Source organism: Stegostoma tigrinum, chromosome 16, assembly GCF_030684315.1.
Source record: "Stegostoma tigrinum isolate sSteTig4 chromosome 16, sSteTig4.hap1, whole genome shotgun sequence".
Taxonomy (NCBI): domain Eukaryota; kingdom Metazoa; phylum Chordata; class Chondrichthyes; order Orectolobiformes; family Stegostomatidae; genus Stegostoma; species Stegostoma tigrinum.
Genome location: NC_081369.1, coordinates 64,810,580 through 64,831,730, shown reverse-complemented (window position 1 = coordinate 64,831,730; position 21,151 = coordinate 64,810,580). Strand labels below are relative to the sequence as shown.

The following is a 21,151-nucleotide window of genomic DNA, read 5'->3' as shown; positions in this document are numbered from 1 at the left end:
ACCAGCTTTCCAGATTTTTCTTCTAACTTATTTCAAACGCTCGAAGTGTTCAGCTCTCAACCCTGGTGTCTGATTTGCTAATCCAGGAACAGGGCCATATCATGCCTGCGCCAATACTGTTGACCAAGCCATCTGTCTTGGTGGGTTAAAGTTGGGGTGAGGTGGGTAGCTCAGCTGTCTCCTTTTCATTGTGGTGCCAGGTACATGTATCTGTCTGTCCCTTTATTCATTGCCTTCGGCACTTCCTCCAGCCGCAGAGCCTTGAAACCGAAAGCTGGATGGAAGATTTTAATCTTGCTGCTGTATGTTGTGATGTGCTTGATGAGTTGAGAGTTCGGGAGGTGCCAGATGAAATCACCAGTCCCGTGGGGAGCAGCAGTCATTGCACCGTGATGGAAAAGCACTTATTTGTTTGTCTCTTCTCAACTGTTCTGTCTCTCCAATAACAGGTGTCGGAGCCTCGTTTCCCCAGGGGCAGCCTCATTGCCAGCCTGTGACATCAAACCCCTCGATAGGCTTACCTGTCAGCAGTCACAGCAACGTGGGCAATTTCAACCAATCGATGGCTCCACCACAGAATTTGCCGGCCCAGGAGCAGATGGGAATGAGTCTTGGGCAGCCTCTGGGCACTCACTTGCAGCCTGTGGGCCAGCAGAACCCAGGTATAGTATACCATAGGTCTCACAATCTGTCTGTCTCAGCAAGGTGCAGCTTGTTCAGTGTTCCTTCTCCCTTAACGTGACGTAAGACTGTCAGCATCCATTCTCTCTCACTGTCTTGCTCTCTCTCTATCTCTGTATCTGTCTCTCTTCTCTACAACCTGCACCCCAAACTCCACCATCATTTTCCATGCCATCTGTTCTTGCATGGATTGTCCCTTCCCTGTCCAATCTAGCTTTTATTGTAGAGGTGCAGTTTATTTTATCTATTTATTCATTCTCTGGGTATGGGTGTCCTTGGTAGGGCTGGCATTTATTGCCTGTTTATTTTATTCATGGTGTGTGGACATCACTGGCTGGGCACCACATTGATTGTCAGTTCCTAGTTACCCTCTTGAGAAGGTGGTGCTGAGCTGCCTTCTTGAACTGCTATAGTCTGTGTGCTGTAGGCAGATCCACAGTGCCCTTAGGGAGTCAATTCCAGGAATTTGACGCAGTGACAGTGAAGGAACAGCGATATATTTTCAAGTCCAGGATGATGAGTGGCTTTGAGGGGAATGTGCAGGTGGTGGGGTTCACATGTATCTGCTGCCCTTGTCCTGCTAGATTGAACTGGCCGTAGGTTTGGAAGATGTTGTTTAAGGATCTTTGAATTTCTTTGAATTAGACAATGTACACAGCTGCTACTGATTACTAGCGTGGGGAGAGTCTGCATGGTTGTGGATGTGGTGCCAATTAAGTGGGCTGTTTTGTCCTGGATGGTGTTGAGCTTGGTGTTTGCATTATTGAACTTGAGAAGATTATGTTACTATTGAGTATCTTGGGGACAGTATTGGACTGGAGTCCCCTATAGCCCAGCCCAGGTAAAGACTGCGGATTGCCTTCCCTAAAGCGTGTTGGCGAACTCGTAGGGTTTATATGACAGTCGACAACTTCAAAGACACTTTTATCCAGAAAAGATTTTTATTTTCAGTTTTAAAGTTATGTGGAGTTCATATTTTCCAGCTACTGTAGCAGGGTTGTGCTCCAGTCAATGAAAGTGCAGAAACACTGCACTGCAATTGGTGTTTACTCTGTTTGTCAGAGCGCTTGGGCAGCAAGTCTGTGTTTGACTGAGATAGGAGCAGTTTAACCCCAGTTATCCTGGATACCATTTAGCAACAAAGCTCTTTCTTGATCTTGAACCCTTGGGAAGCCCTTTTCAGTGACATAATTCCAGATTTTGTACTTCTGTTCTGGATTGAAATCAGTTTTATTGTTGTTTTGCAGATCTCCACCCTCTTATTGTGGATTTGTCCACCGAAGAAAATGGTTTCTCTACATTTAGCTTTGAACATTTTAAGCCCTCACTTACGTCAGGGTCCAAATTCAACAGAATGCCAACAAGCCAATCTGATCAGATCTTATAATTCTCAGTAGTTTTGTTAATCTGCACTGCACCCTCTGCAAGGTCAGTAATTCTTTTCTGAGGTGCAGCGCAGGGAACTGAACAGGGCTTCACACAGCTGAGCATCAGAAAGGGCAGAAACGTGGATGTAAAGAGTGTTGGATCAGCCATGATCCTACTGAATGGTCGAGAAGGCCCGAGGAGCTGACGGGCCTACTGCTCTCCCTATTTCGTATTGTCTTATTCCTTCCTCCCCTTTGTCTTCCACGCCCCCTCAATAAAAAATGAGGACTTTTCCAATAGTCTGGGAAATATGCCTCAGTGAGTGTTGGGGCAAGGTGTGGAATTTCTGTTTTAAAAATTTGTTCAGTGTAGGGATGGAATAACAGGGTTTAAAAGCTACGGTCAAGTTTAGGTCAAAAATCATGACACCCAGTTATAGTCCAGCAGGTTGAGTTGAACACACGAGCTTTTGGATCGTTTTAGAGGAAGTATCAAGACTCCGAATTTAAAAGTAAAAGACCAAAGGATTATACAACTGATGCGAGTGTATTTAATAATCCTAAATTGGCCGACAGGTTGCCTGATTCCCTCCTGTTAGATCCTCTAGAAATGAGATGCAGGTTTCAATTGATTAATATCTAACTCTCCAAATTTCTTTCCTGTCAATGTCCTGAGATGACTAAAGGTTTTATCAATGAATACAAGAGGTGACGTCTCAGGTCAGAGAATGCCTTGTGGTGTGAGGCCTTGTTTAGAAACTGTCTGTGCTTTAATGTGGAGTCAGACTGGTTTTATTTCCAAGGCAGAAATGTAGAAAATGCCCCACTGTCTGACTGTGCCCACAGATTGTGTGCTTTTTGAACAAAGTAGAGTTTATCTGCAAATGCAAATACAAATTCACCCCACGGGTGTGTGTGTGTGTAGTATTGTGGGGTCACCTGTAGCGTGACCTGTCTCCAAGATCCCGGTTGAGGCCTCTGTTCAGTGACTGTGTTGTTGTGTATTCCAAAGTCTGCCTTGGAGGGTGTTTACCCAAAGATCTGAAGCCTAATGCCCTTCCATTGGGAGGGAACATGCCTGCCTGACGATTGTTGTGCAGTGTCCATTCATCTCTGTCTCTCTCTCTCTCGCGCGTGCACGTGTGCGCAATACACTCTATTGCATTCAAAAAGCACACAATTTGTGGACACAGTGAGGCAGTTTTAAATTTCTGCTTTGGAAATAAAACCAGTCTGACTCCACATTAAAGCACAGACACTTTTTAAACAGGCCTCACATCAAAAGGCGTTCTCTGACCTGAGAAGTCACCTCTTGTATTCATTGATAAAATCTTTAGTCATCTCAGGACATTGACAGGAAAGAAATTTGGAGAGTTAGATATTAATCAATTGAAACCTGCATCTCATTTCTAACTGATTTAAGGATTTAACAGGAGGGAATCAGGCTGCCTGTCAGCCAATTTAGGATTATTAAATACACTCTCATCAGGATGTGAGATTGTTCGCTGAGCTGGAAGGTTAGTTTCCAGAAGTTTTGTCACCATTCTAGGTAACATCATCAGTGAGCCTCCGGTGAAGCGCTGGTGTTATGTCCCGCTTTCTATTTATCTGTTTAGGCTTCCTTGGGTTGGTGATGTCATTTCCTGCATTGGTGATGTCATTTCCTGTTCTTTTTCTCAGGGGATAGTAGATGGGCTCCAAATCAATGTGTTTGTTGATGGAGTTCCGGTTGGAATGCCATGCTTTGAGGAATTCTCGTGCGTGTCTCTGTTTGGCTTGTCCTAGGATGGATGTGTTGTCCCAATCAAAGTGGTGTCCTTCTTCATCTGTATGTAAGGATACGAGTGATAGTGGATCATGTCGTTTTGTGGCTAGTTGATGTTCATGTATCCTGGTGGCTAGCTTTCTGCCAGTTTGTCCAATGTAGTGTTTGTCACAGTTCTTGCAAGGTATTTTGTAGATGATGCTCACCGGAGGCTCACTGATGATGTTACCTAGAATGGTGACGAAATGTCTGAAAACGAACCTTCCAGCTCAGCGAGCAATCTCACATCCAGAAACTCAACCTGAGCTACAAATCTTCTCAAAACTCGTGAACACTCTCATCAGTTGTATAATCCTTTAGTCTTTTACTTATAAATTCTGTGTCTTGATACTTCTTCCAAAACGATCCAAAAGCTCGTGTGTTCAATTCAACCTGTTGGACTATAACTGGGTGACATGTGACCTTGTCCGTCACTGGCACCTTCACGTCATGGCTACCTGATCAGGCTAGCAGTTCAGGATATTCCTGCTCGTGCTGTGCAGCAGCTCCGCTCCACTATCTGCAGTAATGGGAGTGGTATTGCAGGTGTGTGTTAGACCTGGAAATAATGACCTTTATTTGAACTTTTTAAATAGCAGTTATGGAAATAAAGTTGAGGGTAAGTTAAGCCACACTGTTAGAGTACAGACAGTCCCTGGGTTGCAAACATTTTATGTTATGGAGACCATTGCGTTCAGACTTGCATACAAATTGAGTTGCCAACTTAGGGCCAGGGAAAGCAGCTGTTGATACATACTGAAACTGTCCATATGCTGGATCTTTAAAACTGCAAAGTATGAATGGGGTCGCATTTGTTAGGTCGAGTGTTTATAAGCCACACATTTGTAAATCATGGACCTATACTGCTGATGCACAGATTTTTCAATATCTCACCAAGCTGATCGTTCCATCCAAGAGCGGATGCGGGCAAGTGATGTATTTCATTCCACTAAGTGCTCATTATTAACATGACCCTCAGTCAGGATTGACTGTTTATTACACAGTGTCCACTGGACATTTGGGTTAAGTGGCCCAGTCCACTGGCCTCTTGCAATCTGTCCCTCTACCCCTTTCTTCATCAAACACATTCAGCCTCCCTTTAAGTTCAGTGATGCAGTCTGCTTCAACCACTCCAAATAGTGCAAAGTTTTACATTCTACTCGGCTTTGTGTGTGATGCATTTGATCTGTTGGAGTTTTTCTTATAAGAATGATCATCTTTATTCTGGATTCAGCCATAAAGTGAAAGCAGTTTCTCATGCCATCAAATTGCTTCACAACTTTGAAAGCAGCAGGCAGTCCCTCAAGCCTTACCTTTCTCCTAGATTGAGGCTGGTTTGCATCATAATTCCATTTTACCCCAATTTGCTCTCTCTCCCTTATTCTCCTTGCTCAACCTCTGTCTTTATCAATCTTGGTCTTGAAGCCTTGACCCCAAACATCCTTTTTGAGGGAAAAAGTTTGATATTTTCATCATGTGTGTGTGCCAAATGCTTTCCGATTATAGTCCTGAACTCTCCAGTGTTATTGCTCACGATGGTGAGGAATGAACCTGTCACTGATGTATGTCTGTCTCTTACCAATCAGCTCCTACACAACCACAGGCATCTCAGGGGGAATATTTCAACAACCAGTTTAACCAGACGCAGACTCCAGCAGAGGGAATGAACCTACAACTTTATTCAGAAGGTACTAAATTTCTGTTTCAGAGAAGCTTGTTTGGGGACTGAAGTGCAAGGAGTGAAAAATCTTAGCTCAACATGCCAGCTGTGAGTTTTAGATGGTTTTGGACTGTAGGAGGGCAGTCAGTATTGGGAATGTTTCCACTGGAGCACCAAGAGTTAAGAGAAAATTTATTAGAGGTTTTTAAAACTCTAAATATTCTTCAGAGTAACTGAGGAAAGACAATTTCCTCTAACTGGGGAATATGTAATGAGGGGTTATTAATTTAAAATCGATATTTGTGTGAGGGGTTTGGACAAATTTCTTCGCACAGAGCATGGCTTGTTTTGCATAAGGAATGACTAAGTCAGAGATTGCAGCATCTTTTAATAATAAATTTATATTACACCTTCACTGGAAAATGAGTAATATATACAGCAGAAGCTGATTCCCCAGCAGACAGGGCCACTGGATCACCAGGGAAACTGACACCCAAAAGTTGAACTGATTCTCTCTGGCTGTATTGTGTTCATTGAGGTGAAGAATGTCCATTTGGGAGCGGAACACTTGCTGTTTCAGGTCTCTGATGTCAATATTGGGCATTCTTAGAACACGTACAACACAGTGCTAGTTAGAGCAAAATTCCCTCTACACTTTTTGTTTTAAATGGAAAGTGAAGCTCTCTCTACACTGACCCTACCAAGTACTCCTTTGGCATGTACCACATGGGGCTAGATGCAGAGTAAAATTCTTCCTATGATGTCCCCATCAACCACTATCAGGGCAGGTACAGTGGAGAGTTCAATACAAGAGTGAGGATGTGGGTTAAAGAAACTGTAGGCTGAGTGAGGGAGCGGCAGGCTATGTTGTCAAGCACAGGGCTTAGTCAGATTCCCAAGTTTCCACACTGTCCGGTGAAGTGACAAGGGGCAGGACAGCTGAGAGGGACAATATGCTGTTGGCTTTCACCTCACCAGGGTTTGGGTGGAGGGAATGTTCCCCTGTCCTTGTGATAGCAGAATGGACTGAGGGAGCGTTGGAGCTATTCCCGCAAAAATTGACTCTGTATGTGCTGGTGACATCTCCAAAAGCTGAATATCAGTGTGATCAAGGTGGTGATGTTGGGGTGCTGTGGGTGAGAAGCTCTGCAGGTGATGGTATGGACGCAGAGAGAGAAGTTCTTACAGGACATATCCAAATCTCCACCTGTTCTGGTGCGGTGAACTCCAGGTCACTGTGTCATACACCAGAGGAATATTTAACACCGTACCATGTGCTCAGGATGCTAAAATGGCTGAGGCCAGGAGGGTAGCCATCAACCCTTGACCTGTACTCCAGTAAGAATCAGTGTCCCTGACCATGGGAGTTAAATCTCATGTTAAACTGAAATAAATTTATGTGATGAGTTAACAGAGAGCTAACATTAGGATTGATTGTCTTGTTACAGGTACCTGGTATGGACCACAGCAAGGGCAGTTCCCACAGAACTCCACTTCCCATCAGCAGAACTTCTACCAGCAATATCCCACACAGCAGCCGCTGACCAGCACGCCTCAGGAGTTTAGTGAGTTCTGCAAGTTTGTATCGGAGAAAGACCCTTGTGTCTTACCATAATATAGAGGATATACTTTGGGTGCTGGGACAGTGATTAAAATGGAAGATGTTTAACAGATGGATATCCCAAATTGAATTAAGCGGCAAAAGACTTGGAGATTTACAAGGGTCTTATTGGTAATCCATAGCTTAGCTTAAGCAACTTCCCAACTTTCCCTTCTAAACCTTTTCCCCAGTCCTCACTGAGGAAGAACCCAATGCTATCTTTTAAATCAACCTGCTATGATACATCTGGGACTTCAACCCAGACCTTCTGCGGAAGGGACACTACCAGTTGCTAAAGAGCGCAGCTTGTTTAATTCATCAATTGAATTCCATTTCCCATATCATTCATCCAGAGTTTGGACTGGAGATTTTTAATAGTGCAGTGTAATTGAACAGAAAATAGTTTTCAGTAAATCTTGGTGTTGATACTTTTAATCAACTAGTTCAGAGATGACACACCTCTGGAGCAGGTGGGACTAAACCTGGGTCTCCTTGCCCAGAGGTAGGGACACTACCACTCTAACATAAGGGCCCACAAGTATTTGCAATTTGCAATGGCAAAGAATAAAATCCAGCACACCTAATGAGCTTTGTGCTCCCACTTAACTCAGGAACTGTTACTGTTTGACCCATGGAGCCCTCCTGTGGCACAGCAGTATGTCTATAGAGAGACGTAGGAACTGCAGATGCTGGAGAATCTGAGGTAACAAGGTGTAGAGCTGGATGAACACAGGAGGCAAAGCACCGTCAGAGGAACAGGAAAGCTGACGTTTTGGGCCTAGACTCTTCTTCAGAAATGGGGAGGGGAAGGGGGTTCTGAAATAAATAAGGAGAGAGGGGGAGGCGGATAGAAGATGGATAAAGGAGAGAGATCCACGGAGGTTTTTCCTTCTTCAGGGAAGGCATTCTGCGAAGTCTCTTTAAGTGGGGTTAAAATTGTTTCAGAGATAGTAGCAATTGCAGATGCTGGAGAATCTGAGTTAACAAGGTTAGAGACTGTTTACCTATGCAGTTCTAGTCTCTGAACCTCCTCCTCTTGGCGTTATAATCCATTTAGACATTATCTGTGAACTTCTTTTTGTTGTTGATCTGGCGCAGTTTATGGCCTGTCTTGGTTCTCTTCTGGTCTACCCCGAAACGAGAGTGCAGCAATTTTCCTGCATGTACACCAGTCTAAAACTGCATTCAGAATTTTAGGCATCACAGGGAACAAAGCACTTTGTTTTAATTTTCTCACTGAAACTTGCTACCTGTATGCTTCTTTGAATATGTTTTTATAGCCTCACCAAGTCAGTTTAATGATGTTTACATCCAGTGATTCACAGGCGGAGGATTGAACACCCCTTTTAAAAATTTCTGTTTTTGCTGCTAAATCTTTGCCTGTGGAAAGACTCCAGATTTCCCTTTAAATTTATTTGCCATCCCTGTCATATCTCACTCCCTGGTGGCCTCGTCATATTTTCTTGCTACTTGGTTCAGCTTTCCGAACCTCTTCCAACTGTTTTACTACTCTTGCCCCCTCCGTCCTGTCTCGATCCTCAGTTCTTCCGCTTCACCTGCCCTACTGGGTTATATCCTTCTCTTCAGTGATCTCTTCTGACTTTCTTCAAGAAAATTCCTGTTATTTTTTGTTTCAGTTAATTGTTTGAATAACCTTCATCTGGACTGTAACATTTGACAATTGGCTGGACTGGCTCTGGTAATTCACTTGCTGAACGCCTTGCAGTTTTGCTGTTGCACCCCTCCTTCGTGGGGAAGACAAGCTTTCATTTTTGTAGTGCCTTTCACTATCTCCGGGCATCCTAAAACACTTGACAGACCATGGTGTATGTTTTGAGTGCGCCAGTTTTGTAATACATTTATTGTGTCAGCTAATCTCCACTCAAAAATTTGCAGAAAATGCAATGTGAAAATGATTGGGAGCCAGAGATCACAGTGTGGAGCTGTTGGAAAACAGCAGACCAGGCAGCATCAGAGAAGCAGGAAAGTTAATGCTTCAGGTCAGACCCTTCTTCAGGCTTCACAGTGGGGTTTTAACTCACTCAGAGATAGTTGAACTGCCGGTTGAGAGAGCTCCTGTTTGTGATGTTGGTTGAGGAATAAATGTTAAGCAGATGTCACAGAGAACTCCCTGCTGTCCTTTGATTGTGGGACCTCATGTAGTAGTCATCTGAGAAAGGAGTTTATTGTCTCATTTGAAACATGTACTGTTATGAAGTGCTGTTGGTGGCTTGTTGAAGTGTACCAGTATGGTGTGAATTGATAGAGACTGAGTCAGTCTGAACAACAACAGAATTAACATCAGCAAAATTGTGCAGTTTTATATCCCCAGTCCCTTCCCAGTCCTTAAGCAGGATCTTTTTGTCAATTAATTATCTTTTTATTAATAGATTCTGCACAAAATTCTCAAGGACAGTTCAGAAACTTCCAGCAGGATCCAGGGCAACAGTACGTTGCCTATAGACCTCAGCAACCTGCTCCCAACCCAGCGCAGCAACAAGCATTCCAGTATAATCAGGTATGGCAAGAAACTATTCTGCAGTTCATCCTAATTCTGTCAGCTATATTTGGAAGTAAGAGATAATGTACATTTACCAAAACCCTATTGCCTGCTCTTGTGACTCCTACTGTAGGTGGCATGGTGGCTCACTGGTTAGCACTGCTACCCAACAGCGCCAGTGACCCAGGTTTGATTCCAGCCTTAGGTGACTGTGTGGAGTTTGCACCTTCTCGCGTCTGTATGGGTTTTCTCCAAGTGCTCCGGTTTCCTTCCACAGACCAAAGACATGTGGGTTAGGTGGATTGGATATGCTAAATTGCCCAAAGTGTCCAGGGATGAGTACGCTAGGTGGGTTCGCCATGATAAATACATGGATCAGGTAAGGGGCTCGGTCAGGGTTCGATGCTGTTCGAAGGTCAGTGCAGACTCGGTTGACCAGATGGCCGCTTTCTACAATGTAGGGATAATATGAATTCTATGATCATCATCCCAGAAGTGAATGACCCACATTGTCTTGCTAGCATACAATGAGTCAACTTTGAATTAATGACAATCTTATATTTCTTTATATATTTATATTTATTATCACAAGTGGAAAGATCTGTTCTATCTAGCTTATCAAGTGTCTTTGTAATCTGCTCAGAGAATCCCATCCAAATGGCACTTGGGGTGTATCCACACCACATGGATTGCACTAGTTCAGGAAGGTGGCTCATCACTGCCATCTCCAGGATAATTAGGGATGGACAATAAATGTGTATAATAATTTTTAACAAAGTCTCCCCCTCAATCTTACCTTTCTCTTGAGGAATGAACCCCTGACTATCTTTTCCTGGTATGTGTAACCTCTGCAGTCTCTAGTGCTGCTGTATGCTTTGTAGATTCCAGTGGCTGTTCACAGTAGATAGAACATAGAACGGTATAACACAGGAACAGACCGTTCAGCCCACCATGCTGTGTCGCATGAACCTTCCATTCCCAGCATCGTCCTGGTAAATCTCTTCTGAACTATCTCCAATTTAATAATGTCCTTCCTAAAGCAGGACACAGTATGCCAAACTCCTGTACAACCTCAACATAACATCCCAACTTCAAGACTCAAAGACCTGAACAATGAAGACAAGTGTGCTACATGTCGTTTTAGCCACACTGTCTCCCTCTGATATGAAATTCAATGAATTGTGTACCTGAACATCTAGGTCTCTCTGGGCCCTACTGTTAATAGTATAAGTGCTGCCCTTGTTTGTTTAATGAAATGCAGTACCTCTCATTTATCCAAATTAAACTGCATCTGCCACTCAGAGATAATGGGAACTGCAGATGCTGGAGAATTCCAAGATAATAAAATGTGAGGCTGGATGAACACAGCAGGCCAAGCAGCATCTCAGGAGCACAAAAGCTGACGTTTCGGGCCTAGACCCTTCATCAGAGGCATCTGCCACTCCTCAGCTCATGGACCCAATTGATCAAGATCTCTTTGTGATCTTGGACAATCATCTTCGCTGTCCACTATACCACTAATTCTGGTGTCACCTGCAGATTTACTTACCATGCCTCCTGAAATTCTCATCCAAATTGTTTATATAAATGACAAACAAAAGTGGACCCATACTGTTCCTTGTGGAACACCGCTGTTGACTATTAAGCCAATTTAGGATCTTACTATTAAGTCAATTTAGGATCCATTTGGCAATTTCGTCCTAATCCCATGTAATCTAATTTTACTAACTAGTATACCACATGGTGCCTTGTGAAAGGCTTTACTGAAGTCCATGTAAACAATGTTGACAGCTCTGCCCTGATCAATCGTTACTTTCTCAAAAAAGTCAATCAGGTTGGTGAGACATGATTTCCCTTGCAAAAAGCTATGCTGACTATCCCTTATGAGTCCTTACTTCTGCAAATGCATGCCAATCCTTTTTTTCAGAATCACCTCCAACAAATTAGTCACCACTGATGCCAGACTCCGGACTATAGTTTCCAGACTTCACCTTACAGTCTTCCTTAAGTAAAGGCACAGCATTAGCCATCCTTGAGTCTCCTGGCACCTCTCCTAGTCATAGGTGATGCAAATATCTCTGCTAGGGCCTCCTCAATTCCTTCCCAAACTTCCTACAACGTCCTGGGATACACTTGATCAAGTCCCAGCGATATATCCAACTTTGTTTGCGAAGACCTCTAGCACCTCCTCTTCTGTAACATGAACTGTTTTAAAAATATGACTGTTTATTTCTCCGAATTCTCTAGTCTCCATTTCTTTCTCCATAGAAAAAACTGTTGCTAAACAGTCATTTCATGTATCTCCCATCTCCTAAGGTTCAATGCATAGATGACCACATTGATCTTTAAGAGGCCCTATTCTCTCTCTAGTTGCTCTTTTGCTCTTAATATACTTGTAGAATCTGTTTGGATAATCCTTAACCCTATCTGCCACATCTGTCTCATCACCTTTATTGTCCTCTTGACTTCCCCCTTAAGAATAACCCTACACCATTTACACTGTTCAAGGCAAAGAACAAAGAAAATTACAGTACAGGTACAGGCCCTTCAGTCCTGCAAGCCTGCACTGACATGCTGCCCTTCACAACTAAAACCCCCTACCCTTCTGGGGACTGTATCTCTCTATTCCTGTCCTATTTGTATTTGTCAAGACACCCTTTAAAAGTCACTTTAGTATCTGCAGTCATTTGGTCCCAATTGTCTATATCTAGTATACAAGTCTTCCTTATTCTTGACCAGAACCTCAACTTCTTTATTCATTAATTGTTGCTGACTTTTACCCACCTTTCCTTTCACTGTAACAGGAACATAATGCTTCTGATCTCTTGTTATCACACTTTTGAAAGCCTCCCACTTGTCAGTTGTCCCATACCTGCAAGCACTCTAATCAACTTCTGGAAGTTCTTGTTACGTACCATTAAGATTTGCCTTACTCCAATTAAGAACTTTTACTTTTATGGAAGGCCTTTGTTTTTATCATAGCTATTTTAAAATTAATTATGATTACTGATTCTGAAGTGTTCTCCTATCAATACTTGTGTCACCTGCACTGCCTTATTTCCCATGAGAAGGTCATGTTTTGCACCTTCTCCAGTGGGTACATTTACATATTGATTTTTTAAAAATGATCTTGAACACATTTAACAAATTACTCACCATCCAAGCCCTTAATACGATGGCAGTCCTGTCAAAGTTGAGAAAATTAAAATCCCCTGCTATTCCAATCCTATTATTCTTACATATGTCCAAGAGTTTTCTGCATAATTGCTCCTCAATATCCCTCTGACCTTTGGGGGGCCTACAATTCAATTTCATCAAGGTGATCATCCCTTTCTTGTATCTCACTTCTACCCATATAGCTTCACTGGGTGATCCCTCAGAAATATCCTGCCAAGTTTTCCTTAATCAAAAAAGCCGGTCTGATCCTTCTCTTGCCTCCCTTTTCTATTCCTTTTTCATCGAAAACCTGGAACATTGACCTGCCAGTATTGTCCTTCAGAGTTTTCGAGAAGATTTGTAGCTCAGGTTGTGAATAAGGTTATAGACGTGCTCGCCAAGCGGTGGATTTGGTTGCAAACATTTCATCACCTGCTAGGTAACATCATCAGTGCGCCTCTGGTGAAGTGTCAATGTTCCGTCCTGCTTGTTATTTATATGCCTTGGTTTGCTGGGGTGGTTAGTATTACCTCGGGTTCTGTTTCTCAGTGGTTTGTGCACAGGGCCTAATTCAACGTGTTTGTTGGTGGAGTTCCAGTTAGAATACCAGGCCTCCAGGAATTCCCTTGTATGTCTCTGTTTGGCTTGTGCTATTATGGATATAGTAAAAAATGTCAATGCTGGAGTCTGAGATAACGCAGTGTGGAGCTGGAGGAACACCAGGTCAGGCAGGAAAGCTGGCATTTTGGGTTGGGAACCTTCTTCAGAAATGGGGGAGGGGAAGGGGACTCTGAATTAAATAAAGGTGGAGGGGGGGGGGGGTGCGTGCCCCTAGGTATCAGAGTAGCCCACAAACCAACAGCCACTGACAAACTTAATGGATCCCATACCCAAAAGCAACTGAACTGGTGTGATAAACAAAATACCATGCAAGGTCTCAGTGGTCAGCACTGCAGCCTCACAGTGCCAGGGACCCGGGTTCGATCCCAGCCTCGGGTGACTGCCTGTGTGGAGTTTGCACATTCTCCCTGTGTCTGCGTGGGTTTCCTCCAGGTGCTCCGGTTTCCTCCCACAGTCCAAAGATGTGCAGGCTAGATGGATCGGCCATGCAAAATTGCCCGTAGTGTTCAGGGGTGTGTGGGTTATAGGGGGATGGGTCTGGGTGGGATGCTTCAAGGGGCAGTGTGGACTTGTTGGGACGAAGGGCCTGTTTCCACACCGTAGGGAATCTAATCAGAAACATTACACAGGCCAAACTGGAAGAAAACTGACAATGAGGATACATGAACACAAACTAGCCACCAAGAGATACAACCAATTCTCATCGGCCTCAGTACTCACAGACAGTGAGGGACGCAAATTCGACTGGGACAACACATCCATAATCGCACAAGCCAAACAGTGACATGCTAGGGAATTCCTGGAGGCCTGGTATTCTAACTGGAACTCCATCAACAAACATGTTGAATTAGATCCTGTGTACAAACCACTGAAAAACAGAAACTGAGGTAATACTAACCATCCCAGCAAACTGAGGCATATAAGTAACAAACGGGCCACTTCACTGGCAACACTGAGATATGGGGAGTGATATTGTAAGTATGTCCCTATCCACATGTATACTTGTGTAAAGAATAGGCTTGATGCAATGCTGTTTGTGTTTGAATGACACATTGACCCACACTGTCTAGACTTGAGCATCAAGTTTGGCCATTTGGTCAAGGTTTCTGTAGCAAGTTTATCCAGTGAGAGGAATATTCTAACAGAAGCTTAGTTATTCACCACGCTAAACCCCACTGAATTGTTTTTAAGCTTAACATGTCTCTTTTGTTCTTTTACAGGGAGCTCAGTACGGGGGCTTTCAGTAACAGTCCAAGATGTGAACATTGAAACTGCCAATGGACTGCTTCATATTGTGGACACTTGTATTCTGCACTCACAAGTTTAACTTCTTTCTTATTTTTGCAAACAGATTTCATATTGTGATTTTGCTGAATTGTTTTGAAAATATTTCTACATGCTATCACCTGTGATCCACAGGAAGGTACAGTAAACCCAGGCCAAACAATTAACACTAACTTTCATGCACCAGTACAAATCTGTTATGGTTTGGGAGCTTATGAACTGCCCTCAAACCTTTACTAATCTCTCCTGAAGACCCTGACCTTTAGTCGAATTTAATTCCGTATATTACCGACCCCCAGCCCCATCCCCATCCTCCTTGCTGTACATCCTAAGGATTAGGTGGGAAGTTCCACTTTGTATTTGATTGGATTTATCTTTTAGTACTGTTGCCGACACCAACCGTGACTTGCCCTGTGTGGCTGCTCTTTGTGACTGGACATTGCTATGCTGCTGTAGCTGCTGGTTCCATTTGTCAAATTGTTGTCACTCAGAGGATCAGCAACCCTTCAGAATGGAAGCATCTGGTTCTGCCCATTATGCCCATGCAGGCTTTATTATTGAATTAAGCCATTTAGTCCCACTGTACTGCCCTTTCCCTATTGCCCCCAAAATTTGCCCCTTCAGTTTTATTTTTCATTATTCTTTTGTAGGATGTGGGTGTCACAGGTTAAGCAAGCATTTGTTGTCCATCTCTTATTGCAAGGGCTTGCTGAGCAATTTCAGAGGGCACTGAAATGCTGTGGTTCTGGAGTCACATTGGCCAAACCAGGTAAGAACGGCAGATTTCCTACCGTAAAGAACATTAATGAACTAGATAGGTTTTTATAACAGTGACAGTGGTTACTGGGTCACCATTAGACTTGTTTTTACTTGTAGACTTTTAATTAATTAGATTCAAACCCCTATCCCCAGAGTATTAACCTCGGCTTCTGGACTACTCAGTTGGTGGCGGTGGAGTGATCGTGGACTAGCGCAGGAGCATAGGTTTATATCCTACTGCGGTAGCTGGTAGACTATTAATCTAGAGATCCAAGTGTTGTTCTTAGGACCAGGGTTCAAATCCTACCACAGCAGATGGTAGAATTTGTGTTCAACAATAATCTAGAAATAAGAGTACAATGATAAGCATGAAACTTTTTCCAGTTATCGGGGCAAAACCCATCTGGTTCACTGATGTGCTGTAGGGAAGGATATCTGCCATCCTTGCCTGGTCTGGCCAAAGTGTGACTCCAGACTGTTAGCAGTGTGGTTGACTCTTAACTGCCCGATGCGCAATAAATGCTTGTCTGGCCAGTGATGCCCATATCCCGTGAATGAATAAAGAAAACAAAATTAAATTCAGTTAACATCCTTCCAATATTATCCAATTCCCTTTAAGAAGTTTTCTTTTGAATCTACTTCGGCTAGCCTTTGAGGAGGCACATTCCAGATTACGACAACTTGCAGTGTTCTTTCAGAAAAATTCTTCTCCCCTTTTGAATTTTGAACACCTGTGTGAAATCCTCCCTTTACCTTATTGCCTGAAGTAGAGCAACCCCAGCTTCTCCAGGCACTGTGTCAGTAAATGTGCTGAGGTGGGAATTACAGAGAAGGAGACAGGTGTGATTGGGATGTACAACATCTCAACAGATATTAATAAACAAGTTAGGCACATCACTATCCTTTTTACCTCAGTGTCCAAGACATTGGGATAGTAAACACCCAGAGGGGTTTCTGGGTGAGGACATATCAACTATCGTTCCATTGACACTTTCTGATTAGGAAAGCAGTGATTGGACGAGTTGAGTTGGCTCTGATGCAACGTGTTGCTTTGGTAAGTGGGACCAGCATCTTAGCAGTCTAATAGTTAGCTGCTTTTTCCTGAACACACCAGTTTTAATTTTGGAAAGGGATTCCTTTTGGGTATTTGAGGGGCTTTCAATATGACAGGATTTGGGTAACATTTTGGAAGTTGAATTTACATGTGTAGGAACCTTTTGGAATCAGAAGGGGTGACTAGTTAATCGTCTGTTCAACTTCCTGACAATTAAAAGTTTTTTTTTGTACATGGATGTGAAAATCCTACTTGCACCAACAGCTTGCACATTTGTAGAGTGCTTTCAGTGTAATAAAATGTTAAAGGCGCATCAGGTTTGCACTGAGATGAAAACCAGCATTGAGCTGAATAAGGAGAGTTGACTGGTTTCAGTCACTGTGATAAGTAGTTAGAAGTGTCTCAAAACAGGAGATGTTTAAGGAGGGAATGCTAGAGCTTAGTTTGCTTCACATTGAAGGCGCAATCACCATGGTGGAGTCATTTAAACCAGAAGTAAATAAGTTGGCAGAATTGGAGGTCTAGGATGAGGGTGTATAGTCTCAGAATTAAGGAACACCCATTTAGGATTAGGATGAGGAAGAATTTCTTCTGAGGATTGAGGTTCTTTGGAGCTCCTTGCCACAAAGAGTCCTTGTGTATATTTAAAACTTAGTTTCTTGATCAGTCAAGGAATCAAGGGTTGTGGGGATAGGGCAGGAGAGTGAGTGTGAGGAATGTCAGATCAGCTGTGATCCTATTGAATGGTGGAGCAGGTTCGAATGACTGAATGGCCTGCTCCTTTCCTTGTATGATATGGTCTTATCCCAGAGGGTTCAAAGGTTCGAGGTGTGAGATCATGCAGGGATATGAGAATAAGGGTGAGAATTTTAATATTGAGACCTTACCAGATCAGGAAGCATCCTAGTTTAGTCAGCCCAGGGATGATGGATGAATGGAACATAAGAGCAGCAGTTTTTATGGAGGGTGCGAAATGATAGGGACCCTGTCACTCTATTAGCAGTAGACTCAAAAGATTTATGGCACTTGGATCCTCAGACCCATCTACTGAGGTTCCTTTATGTCACTGATCCAAGCCCTTTACCTATGTTGTTGTGGTGTCAGAATTACATCCTGTGTGACTGAGATTAAGGTCCCAGTGCAGCCCATCTTCAATGATTATTTGGTAGATATAATGCCTGGTATGTTACCAAATCTTACCACAAGCAGTTTAATGTTCTCAAATGCAGTAGGAGACAGGGACGTTTGTGGAGAGTTACCAGGGGCTTTTAATATCCATCACTAAGAGTGACGCGGCAGCAGTAGTACTGATCGAGCTGGTCAGGTCCTAAAGGACATAACTGCTGGACTGCGCCTGCAGCAGGTGCTGAGGGAACCAACAGGAGGGAAAAACATAATTGACCTCATCCTTACCAGTCCGCCAGCTGCGGATGAATCAGGCCAGGACAATATTGGTAAGAGTGACCGCACCCATTCAACTCCCAATATAGCCTTAGTTCAAACATGGACAAAGGAGCTGAATTCCAAAGTCTATCTGCTTTTGGCATCAAGACCATGTTTGATCAAATGTTGCATCAAGGAGCCCTAGCAAAACTGGAATCACTGGAAATCGTGGAGAAAACTCTCCACACGTTGGAGTTGAACTTCATACAAAGGAAGATGGACGTAGTTATTCAGTCATTTCCGCTTAAGGATGTCTCTGCAGGAGTTTTTCTGGGTAGTTTCCCTGGGCCCAACCATCTTCAGCTGCTTCTTCAATGCCCTTCCTATCATTATTAGGTTAGAAGTGGGGATGTTTCCGCCTGATTGTACAATATTCAGGACCATTTGCAGCTCCTGCGATACTGAAGCAGTCCATGTTCAAATGCAACAAGATCTGGACAATAAAAGGCTTGAGCTGACAAGTGGCAAGTGACATTTGTGCCACACAAATGCCAGGCTATGACCATCACGAAGCAGAGACAATATAATCACCATCCCTTGCCATTCAACCATCATTGAATCCCCCACTAGCCACAGCCCAGGGGTTACCATTGACTGGAAACTCGATTGGACTTACCTCATAAACACAGTGGCTATAAGAGCAGGCCAGAAGCTGGGAGTACTGCGACAATTAACTCACCTCCTGACTCCCCAAAGCCTGACCATGATCAACAAGGCATAAGTGAGGAGTCTGATGGAATACTCCCCATTTGCCTGGATGAGTGCAGCCCCAAAAACACTCAAGCTTGATACCATCCAGGACAAAGCAGCCACTTGATTGGCACCACATCCACAAGCATTCACTCCCCCTACCACCAATGCTCAGGGCAGCAGTGTGTACTATCTACAAGATGCACTGCAGAAATTCACCAGAGATCCTTAGATACACCTTCCAAACCCATGACCACTTCCAACTAGAAGCATAAGGGCATCAGACATACGGGAACACCACCACTTTCAAGTTACCCTCCAAGCCATGGACTAGCCTGACTTGGAAATATATCACTGTCCTTTCACTGTCGCTGGGTCAAAATCCTGGAATTCCCTCGCTAAGGGCATTATGGGTCAACCCGTAGCACATGGATGGCAACGGTTCAAGAAGGCAGCTCACCACCACTTTTCAAGGGCACCTAGGGACTGGCAATAAACGCTGGTCAGCCAGCAACCCCCATATCCCGTAAATAAATAAATAAATAAATTTCTGTAGCCCTGACTTAGCCTTGAAAGAGAGAATCAGCCAGGATTGAGTCGGTTGGCATGAGTTTCCGATAGAATTCTGTTGTGGTATTTCCTTCCATGGTTCCACTTTGTGCAGACACTTAATAACCTGATTCAGGAATTCATTCAGGTGAGATAAATAAAGAATTGACCTTTGTAAAGAAACTACCAAACCCTGGATGCTCCAGAACTTTTATGGTGAATGGAATGGTTTGTAAGTTCTGTCCACTTCTCAGAATGAGTCACCCATTTCAATCGTGTGACCAGATAGAAATTCATATTCTAAGGTAGTGTACTTTTCAGTCTATCTCAGATATTCTGAAAGAGGAGGATATCTCATAAGTTGGAACAGCAGGTGAAACTAGCTGTATCACTTAGCTATGAAACAGTAAGAGCACGAGAGTTGATCCCCATTAACAAGATGGTGCCATCAAAGCAAACAGGTGTTCTGCTTATCATATAACCTGCTGAGGTTGTGTATGAATTTTGGTGCTCATGTCATGCCAGATATGTGCATACATCCCAAATACTGGTGGATTGTATGAAACAGCATGTCCCTTCAGATTGCATCAAGCTTGCATTATAACCCATTTGGGAAAATGCAGTGATGCTCATGCATTGCTTTTCCCAGCGTTGTCACAAAGATTTGATCAAAGTAGGTAAAGTTCCTATTTTACCCAAGTGCAGAGGGAAGTGGGTTGGCGTGGGGGAGGAGAGCAGAGATGTCACAGCACTTCATAATGAAGCAATCAAGTGATGGCAAAAGGCCTGGGGAGGGGGGGTCCAGGTGGAGGGGGCATACTGGAGATGGGTGATTGGGACTCCTATTGGAAGAGTACAGAGGTGAAGACGGTGGAAGAAGAATGCAGTGTCCTATTGGGCCTGAAATTCATTGAACTGGGGATGAAAAAGGATAAGATTGAGTCCTTTGCTGAGCACAGATCCTTCAGCTTCAGTGTTGAAGGTCAGAAATTATGGTGGCTACGTAACAAGATGCAGGTGGGACATAACGGGCTGGGAAGAAGGATCCAGATGTATCAGTAACCTTGATAATTTGGAGCTTCTGTTGCTTACCATCTTGGAACCAGACAAGGAGTTTCTTGATAATAAAATGTGAGGCTGGATGAACACAGCAGGCCAAGCAGCATCTCAGGAGCACAAAAGCTGACGTTTCGGGCCTAGACCCTTCATCAGAGAGGGGGATGGGGGGAGGGAACTGGAATAAATAGGGAGAGAGGGGGAGGCGGACTGAAGATGGAGAGTAAAGAAGATAGGTGGAGAGGGTGTAGGTGGGGAGGTAGGGAGGGGATAGGTCAGTCCAGGGAAGACGGACAGGTCAAGGAGGTGGGATGAGGTTAGTAGGTAGCTGGGGGTGCGGCTTGGGGTGGGAGGAAGGGATGGGTGAGAGGAAGAACCGGTTAGGGAGGCAGAGACAGGTTGGACTGGTTTTGGGATGCAGTGGGTAGAGGGGAAGAGCTGGGCTGGTTGTGTGGTGCAGTGGGGGGAGGGGATGAACTGGGCTGGTTGAGGGATGCAGTGGGGGAAGGGGAGATTTTGAAACTGGTGAAGTCCACATTGATACCATATGGCTGCAGGGTTCCCAGGCGGAATATGAGTTGCTGTTCCTGCAACCTTCGGGTGGCATCATTGTGGCAGTGCAGGAGGCCCATGATGGACATGTCATCAAGAGAATGGGAGGGGGAGTGGAAATGGTTTGCGACTGGGAGGTGCAGTTGTTTGTTGCGAACTGAGCGGAGGTGTTCTGCAAAGCGGTCCCCAAGCCTCCGCTTGGTTTCCCCAATGTAGAGAAAGCCGCACCGGGTACAGTGGATGCAGTATACCACATTGGCAGATGTGCAGGTGAACCTCTGCTTAATGTGGAATGTCATCTTGGGGCCTGGGATGGGGGTGAGGGAGGAGGTGTGGGGACAAGTGTAGCATTTCCTGCGGTTGCAGGGGAAGGTC

The 21,151-nt window shown here is 44.0% G+C and overlaps 1 protein-coding gene across 1 annotated transcript in view; it reads left to right on the top strand.

The window, feature by feature from the left end:
• LOC125460065 (protein SSXT-like) overlaps positions 1–16,718 on the top strand; it is a 36,030-nt gene extending 19,312 nt beyond the window's left edge. The window contains exons 5-9 of the mRNA XM_048547156.2: positions 450–662; positions 5,439–5,540; positions 6,961–7,077; positions 9,503–9,630; positions 14,610–16,718. Coding sequence (XP_048403113.1) covers positions 450–662; positions 5,439–5,540; positions 6,961–7,077; positions 9,503–9,630; positions 14,610–14,636 — 587 coding nt within the window. The 3' untranslated portion in view covers positions 14,637–16,718. The remainder of the gene's footprint in view (positions 1–449; positions 663–5,438; positions 5,541–6,960; positions 7,078–9,502; positions 9,631–14,609) is intronic.
• The last annotated feature ends 4,433 nt before the right edge of the window (positions 16,719–21,151 follow it).